Genomic DNA, 8,713 nt, shown 5'->3' on the forward strand with positions numbered 1-8,713 from the left:
GCAGCGGGACAGGCAATATCGGGAGGAAGAACAGCTGCGGCAAGAAGAGGAAGAGCTGCAGAAGGAGAAGAGAAGACGCCAGCAGCGGGACAGGCGCTATCTGGACGAGGAACAACTGCAGGGGGACCGGAGACGCCAAGCCTGTGACCAGCAGTATAGGGAGGAGGAGAAGCCGCAGCGCCGAGACAGGGAGCAGCAATTTCGCAATGAAGTTCAGCTCCAAGACCCACTGGAGCGAGAAGAGCAAGAGAAAGCCAAAAGGCGAGACCAGAAGTTCAGAGAGAAAGAGCAGCAGCTGAGAGAAGAACGAGAGGAGAAGAGAGGGCACCAGGAAAGAGACAGGAGGTTCCCAGAAGAGAGCTTCCAGCAGTCCCGAGACAGACGATTCCAGGAGGAGGAACAGCTGCGCCAGCAGGAGCGCGACCAAAAGTTCCGCGAGGAAGAGCAGCTGCGTGAGGAGCGCAAGGAGGAACAGTGGCGCCGCCAGCAGAGGGATAGAAAATTCCGCGAGGAAGAGCAGCTGAGTCACCACCAGAGGGACAGAAAGTTCCTAGAAGAGGAACAGTTCCGCCGTGAACGAGAACAGCAGCTGCGCCGCCAGGATGAGGACAGAAAGTTCCGCGATGATGAGGAGCGTGAGGAGGAACAGTGGCGCCGCCAGCAGCGGGCCAGAAAGTTCCACGAGGAGGAGCAGTTTCGCCACCAGCAGCGTGACCGAAAGTTCCGCACAGAAGACCAGCTGCGCAGTCAGGAGCCCGAGCAAGAGCTTCGCCAAGAGCGAGACCGAAAATTCCGTGAGGAGCAACTGCTCCGCCAGGAACGAGAGGAGCAGCAGCTGCGCCGCCAAGATTTAGAAGGTGATTTCTCTCGGAGAGAACCACTGAGACGCACAGAGCAGGAGGAAGAACAGAAGCGCTGGCGGCAAAGAGACCGCAAGTTCCTAGAGGAAGAACAGAACCTCCAGTTGCAAGAGGAAGAGAAACTGCTCCGCAGGGAACAGGACAGAAAGTTCCGCCAGGAAGAAGAGCAGCAGAGGCGTGAGGAGCACGAAGAGCAGAGGCTCAGGCAGGAGCGAGACCGGCAGTACCGCGCTGACGAGCAGTTTTCCCGGGATAAGAGGCGCCGCCAGGAGCAAGAACTGCGCCAAGAGGAAGAGCAGAAACGCCGTCTGGAGACGGAGAGGAAATTCCAGCAGGAAGACCAGGGCAAGCGTCAGTTTGCCAGTGCCCCAGTGCGCTCCAGCCCCCTCTATGAGTACATCCAAGAGCAGAGATCTCAATACCGCCCTTAAGAAATGATGCCAAAATATTGACAACGACCAAAGCTTGGAGCAAAGGAAAATGGAAAACTCTGGGTGTGGGGAAACTCTGATGTTAGAATGTCTTTCCTTCTGAAATCTTAAACTTCACTCATTTCATGTTTATCCTTTCTTAAGTAGTTCTTTAATGTAGTGTGCATTTAAAAAAAACCTTTAACTTGTGTAGGGAGGTTGTTTGAGGAACAAGTTCATTGCTCTAAAAAGTAACAAATATGCTGATTTATGAATCAAAAGAAGGCTCATCTTTTGAAGAATTTCGTTTTTAAAGTTATGTTTTTAATCCTCAAGTTTATTTCCCCCCCCTTGGACCTAAATTACTTTTACTAGTCAACCTCCAATTAGCACCACCTCCATTGTAGTTTATTTAGTATAAATAAATACTGTGGGGTTCAGGAGACTGAATTATTTTTACTACCACTCATGAGTAGTGCTGATGGAGTAACTTCTGCAAAAAAAAAAAAAAATCCTGTAAAATCTGCATCAAGAAAAAATGCTTAAGGACTTAGGATTCTAATACATTGAGGTTTTTATTTTTTAAAAAAATGTTTAATTTCTTGAGTATGTAAAGCCTCGTGAAGAAAAAGCAAAGTGTTTCTCTAACAACTCCAGAATTAAAATTTTGAAACTGTCTGCTATAGTCTGTAGTGCTCAGTTCTCTTCTCCTAATTTCTAATTAGAGTAGAAGAATAATACTGCCTTTGTTAATTTTAGCTGATAGGGAACCTGTAAAACATCTGTCTTCTTCTAGGCCCAATAAGAGATTACATCAAGTGTGTTAGGGGAAGAAAATGGGAAAATGAGTGACCAGATGGGCACATTCCTGAAGGCCTTTGACAAGACATATCAACTTAGATTCCTTTAAGGTCTATTGATACTACTGTAGGAACGCTTGTTGAAATATTTGGACTCTGAAAATTTAAAAATAAATGATTGGCAAACAATCTCTTCTTGTCTGTTTTAACTGAGTGTCAAACCATAACTCACTAAGTTCCTATTCTCTGAAGGGTGTTTTATTACTAGTATATCTTTGAATATGAAAAGGGCAAAAACCTTTGGACTTTCCTCAACTACTACTCTACAATTGGATGAACTTTATATTGCCTGTATCCTAAAACTGGGATTCCTTTTCCAAGTGTTTTTATTATTGACCACATAGCTGTGTATGCCTTTCTTACACTCCCTCACTAGCCATGACAAATGATGATGTTCCCAATGTTAATATTCTTTCTGAGCACACAGCAGCTTCTTGGTCTTCTATACCTAGTGAGTCATTAGTAGGGGGAAAAATGGTCTAAAAGTTCAATTCAGCATTTTAGAAATTATAGATGACCTGCCAGTTAACCCATGAGGTGACTGAGTCAGAAGCCAAACAACAAAGTATCTTCTAATGATCCAGGCATTCCTGTGACACCTACTGGAGGCTAGTTTTACTATTTACTGCTTCAAAAATAGGAATGAGTCTTAAGATGGTTCTAGTAATTTCTAATTGAGAGGATTTAAAAGATACTGTAAAGTCATTCAACATTTTGATCAATGGTAGAGACAAGCCAAACCTACAGCTCCTGGGTATCATTTCGGATAGGCTATATTTCTTCATGATGCCCATCCTCTCACATTAATACTAATAGTTTATGCCTACTGGAAGGTAAGGTCTAGGAATCCTCTAGCACTTTATCAGAACCCTATCTCTTTCAAATGAGTTATAACTGCAAAACTGTATTTTCTTGAAGTAAGTTTTTCCTTCCTTAACAACAGTCACGGAAACACAGAAATTCTAATACCATAAAGTCACTGACTTTCTCTAGGATCCTCTCAAAGGGTACTACTACTTGCAGAGAGAGCATCCTTATAAATGCCAATTAGCCCTAAAATACACATCAGCTAAGCTACAGTTCGACAATAATAATTAGAGCAAAAACAATCAAAACTCTCCAGAGTTTTTAAAGAACTTTACAAGATGAGGAAAGCATCAATTTCCAAAGAAGAAAGTATTCTTTCATCAACGCTATAATAACATGTAGTATAAAAATGTGTCAACCAGCCCAGGCCCTCTGGCTGTTCTTTTAGCATTCTGGCAGAAGTACTTGGAAGCTAATCCTCCTACTCCTTCAGCAGGATAATGTACACGTTATGAGCAGAACCTTGAGGCTATTAGGTAATTGACCACTGTTAATTGGGAGCTCTATAAACATCCCCTTGGCTTCTGCTGGAGATGGAGTTCAATGTGCTCCATGATGAAAAAGTTAATTTCCCTCCAGGGAAATTAAGGTTGTGCTGCCAGGGAGATCCACTTGTATTGTGATAATCTTTGTCCTTTGACATTGTACAAGCTGGTCTTCACTGCATAGACATTTTTCATTAGATTTTCCCTAATTTCTATAGTGCAGTAGAAAAATGCTACAATTAATCTGAAGATAGGTATTTAATCATTAGTCAACATTTACAGCACTTCTAATACTTTAAAACATTCAATTTTATTTTATTTTAATATTCAGCTTGTTAAACTGAAATTCTTTTTTTAAAACTGAAATTCTTGAATCAACACAAGTATCCTCTTGTCCCAGCTTCTACATTTAACAAATAGAAAATAGGAAAATTAATTAGCTGACAAGGATAATCATGAGAATTTACTTCCAACTTCAAAGATCTTTTAGTTTTGGTCAACTAACCTTAAAACTTTCCTCAATGTATCTCCCAGATTCCTCCCAAAACTCCTTATCATCTCAGGTTTAAGCACTGTAAGGTGTCAAGTGGACTCACAGTATAATGGCCCTGCGTATAACAGAATAAAACCCTGCCTGATCCTGTAACATCCACACAATCTTAGTCTTACTTTTTAGTCTTTTTGTCTGAAAGGTCTAATGAAACCTGCCAGCCATGATTGGACCTGCTGGTATTTGAAATTCCAGTAACATAACTTCTAGCATCACAGAAACACCCAAACCACAACAGTATGACAAACTGGTAGACAAGTAGTGGAGAATACCCTATATTTACTCCATTTTCTATGAACTTGTTTGTTGCTGTGAATTATTTACCATAATTCTTCTAAACCATAGTCTTTATAACTCCAATCAAATGACTGGGTGGTTGTTATGTGCTGTCACCTTCAAGGTGACTATGACTCATAGTGAACTATGAACAATGGCTCTGAACCTTTATCCTGAGCTAACCTCATTGTCTCAGACACACTGGAGTCCATTGGCACAGTTACGGTGTCAATCCATCTCATCCAGGGTCTTCCTCTCCTGGGCTGACTCACTACTCTTCCAAATATGATGTCCTTCTCCAGGACTGGCTTCTCCTGGCAACATGCCCAAAGTATTTCAGAAAAAGCTTCAAAATCCTTGCCTCTAGGGAGCCACTTGGTTTCACCATCTCCAGGACAGACCTGTTTGCTCTCTTGGTTATCCATGGTATGCTCTTCTCCAACACTACAGCTCACAGGTATCAATTCTTCTTTGGTCATCCTTAGTGATTGTCCAGCTCTTAAATGGATAACAAATAATTGATCAGGTGTACCCTAGTCTGTAGTCTGACATTTTTGCTTTTTACCCCTCTGGAGAAGTCCCTGACAGCAGATTTTCCCAGTGCAATTCATCTTTTGATATCCACTTCCTAAACTAGATGCCTCTGTAAACTCTGTAAATGTACAGAAATTATGTTAGTTATAGAATAGAGTTCAGGTCTTATGTGTATTATTAAACTAGACAACACTTAACCTCTGCTAAATGAGACTAGTGTTGTTATATCTGGAGGAATATTCTTCCACTTTGTACATCACTCTTTGTCAATGTGCTATCTGAAATAACCTGGGTTTTCTGTAATGTGCTATTGGGTTATCAAATACCATAATGGTTTCCCAATGTGGACAGTGTTTGGTGGAGCTCCCAGTTGTAAAACAGGTTTGAAAGCTGCAGTGGCATCCACTTCCTAAACCACATGCCTATGGAAACTCTATGAACTTGGAGAAACTACGATAGTTATGGGAAAGCAGTAGGTCTTTTGTTCGTAGAGTCATTATGAGTCATACTCGACCTGACAACACTCAACAACAACAATGCCAAGAATGCTGATTGCCAATCTGAGCAAGATGAAATCATTAACAACCTCAATGTTTTCTCCATCTATCATGATACTGCCTATTGGCCTGGTGGTTAGGATCTTAGTTTTCTTGTTGGTGAGATGTGATTCATATTGAAGGCTACAGACCTTAACCTTCTGCAGCAAACACTTCAAGTCTTCCTCAGTTTCAGCAAGCAAGGTTGTGCCATCTGCATAACTCAGTTTGTTGATGAGTCTAATCCTGATGTCACAGTCTTCTTCATAAAGTCCAGCCCCATGAATGATCTGTTCCACATACAGATTGAAAAGATATGGAGAAGGAATTCATTCTCTATGCACTCCTTTGCTGAATTTGAACGATGCAATGATCCCCTGCTCTGTTCAGAAAACAGCCTCCTGGCCTAGGTATAGGTTTCGCATGAGCACAATCAAGTGTTCAGGGATCCCATTCTTCTCAATGTTAGCCACAGTTTGTTGTGCTCCACACAGTCAACTACTTTTGCATAGTCAATAAAACACAAATAGACAGCCTTCTGATACTCTCTGTTTTCAGCCTAGATCCATCTGACATCAGCAATGATGTACAATCTTCTAAACCCAACCTGTATTTCTGGCAGTCCTTTTTTTAATATCTTCAGCAAGATTTTGCTTGCATGTGATATTGTTTGATTATTTCCACATTCTGTTGGATCATCCTTTTTGGGGAAAAGAAAGTCTGAAGTCTTAGTTTCCTGGTTCCCTGTTCAGTGCTGCCTCCACATCTGAATTCTGACGTGTGGCACCATCTCCCAAATCCCATCTCACTTAGCCCCTCTTCTCAGGGTCTGGCCAGTGCCTCTAGACCACCCAGATGTGCTCTTGGATTCTGGAGTTGGCCTGGGTAGGACTACGAAAATACTAGGTAGGACTATGCAGATGTGAGGTGATTGTGACCCACCAAGGGTTTAATAACATAAATCAGAATTGATGAAATACCAATTGATGTATTTCAGCAAACAGATGCTGCCCTGCATGTGCTCACCAATTTGTGCCAAGAAATCTGGAGGGCAACTACTTGGTCAACTGATTGGAAGAGATACATATTTATTCCCACTCCAAAAAAAAAGGTAAACCGACAGAGTGTGGAAATTATCGTAACAATAACAGCAATATCACAAACTAGCAAAATACTGATGAAGATTATCCAGAAAAGACATTGACAGAGAATTACCCAAAATACAAGCTGGGTTTAGAAGAAGTCATGGCACTAGGGGTGTTACTGCCAATGTCAGATGGATCTTGGCAGAAAGCAGAGTACCAGAAGAATGGCTATCTGTGTTTCATTGACTATACAAAGGCATTTGACTGTGTGGATCACAATACATTGTGGCTAACTTTGAGGAAAATGAGAATCTCAGAGCACTTGATCATGCTTATCCAAAACCTATACTTGGACCAAGAAGCAATCCTCAGAACAGAGCAAGGAAACTGCATGATTCAAAATCAGGAAAGGAGTGCATCAGGGATACGTCTTGTCCCCATACCTTTTCAATCTGTATGCAGAACAGATAATTCGGGAGGCAGGGCTTTATGAGAAGGAGTGTGGCATCAAGATTGAAGGAAGACCCATCAATAATATACGATACACAGATGACACAACCTTGCTTGCTAAAACTGAAGAAGACCTGAAGCACTTGCTTCAGAAGGTCAAGGACTGTAGTCTTCAATATGGATTGAAGCTCAACATCAAGAAGACAAAGATTCTCACTACTGGGTCAATTGGCAGCACTATAATAGATGGAGAAGAAATTGAGGTTGTTAGCAATTATAGCTTCTTGGATACACATCAACACTTTTTACACCAGTAGTCAGAAATCAAAAGGCGAACTGCACTGGGAAAATTTGCTGTCATGGACCTCTCCAGTGTGCTGAAAAGCAATGATGTCATTCTAGATGCAAAGGTGCGCCTAATCCAGGTTATGGTCTTCTCAATTATTTGTTATGCTTCAGAGAGTTGGACAATGATTAAGGATGACAGAAGAAGAATAGATGCCTTTGAGTTGTGGTGCTGGAGAAAAGTCTTGAACATACCATGGACTGCCAAGAAAACAAATATGTTTGTCTTGGAGAGGGTGAAACCAAGTCTCTCCTTGGAGGCTAGGATTTTGAAGTTCTGCTTCACTTACTTTGGGCACGTGGCCAGGAGCAGTCGATCCTTGGAGAAGGACATCATGCTTGGAAGGGTGGAAGGACAGCACAGGAGAGGAAGACCCCGGAAGAGATGGATTGATACAGTAACTGGGGCAATGGGGGATGGTGTGGAGGAATTAGTGAGACTGGCTCAGGACAGCGAAGGGTTCAGAGCTGCTGTACATAGGTCACTATGCATTGCAGGCAACTCAACAACAAATAACATATTATGACAGGTTTGGAAGCAGGAGTGGCATTCTCTTCCTAAACAACATGCCTCTGGAAACTCTATGCATTTTTATAAATGTCAATGGTTGTAGAGGGGCTTCAAGCCTTTTGTTCATAGGGTCATTATGAGTTGTGCTCAACTTGAAGGCAATCAACAACAGCAACAACATGGTACTTTTGGGTTGTTGTTGTTGTTGTTGTTATTGGGTGCTGTCGAGTACAACTCATAGCAATCCCAGGAACAGATAACCTGAAACATGCCCTATCCTGTGCCACCTTTTCCACCTCTAAAACACTAGAACTCATTGCTTAAGTCATAATGTCAATCCACCTCATTGGAAGTCCTCTGCTTTGCTGACCCTCAATTTTTAAGCATGATGTCCCTTTCCAAGGAAGAGCCTTGCCTAGCTATTTGTCTAAAGTATCATGCAAATAAAGTACACAGAACATGAATATGAAGATTAGTTAGTTGTACCATACCCCTAGGTTTAAAATTAGTCAAGGGCAGAAAAGTTGGCTCTTGTTGCCATTCAAAAAGAAGAGCCAGAAATAGAAAGTATCTCTTGGGCCCAAGAGCCTTGTGTTGAAATTCTTTGATCCAGGTGATAGTTAGCTTCATTTGTAGGGGAGGCAAGGTGCTTAGAGCTGGGTGTCATAGAGCAGAAGGCTTGTTGGAGGAGTGGGGGAGTTAAAAGAGTTTTGTAACACTTGCCTGCCAGAAGTCCAGGCTTGGTTTAGAAGGGGTCGTGGTACTAGGGATAGTGTAGCTGATGTTAGATGGATCTTGGCTGAAAGCAGGGAATATCAGAAGAATGTATATCTGTGTTTCATTGGTTATGCAAAGGCATTTGACTGTGTGGATCATAACAAACTGTGGCTGACTCTGAGAAGAATGGGAATCCCAGAACACTTGATTGTGCTAATGTGAAACCT

At 42.0% G+C, this 8,713-nt stretch overlaps 1 protein-coding gene across 1 annotated transcript in view; it reads left to right on the top strand.

Moving 5' to 3' along the window:
* Positions 1–1,291, top strand: part of LOC102873345 (trichohyalin-like) — a 4,640-nt gene extending 3,349 nt beyond the window's left edge. The window contains exon 5 of the mRNA XM_006900137.1: positions 1–1,291. This exon is cut by the window's left edge and continues 2 nt beyond it. Within this exon, the coding sequence (XP_006900199.1) occupies positions 1–1,291 (1,291 nt within the window).
* The last annotated feature ends 7,422 nt before the right edge of the window (positions 1,292–8,713 follow it).

This window comes from Elephantulus edwardii, unplaced genomic scaffold (assembly GCF_000299155.1).
Source record: "Elephantulus edwardii isolate Elephantulus edwardi_28Jun2011 unplaced genomic scaffold, EleEdw1.0 scaffold00273, whole genome shotgun sequence".
Lineage (NCBI taxonomy): Eukaryota > Metazoa > Chordata > Mammalia > Macroscelidea > Macroscelididae > Elephantulus > Elephantulus edwardii.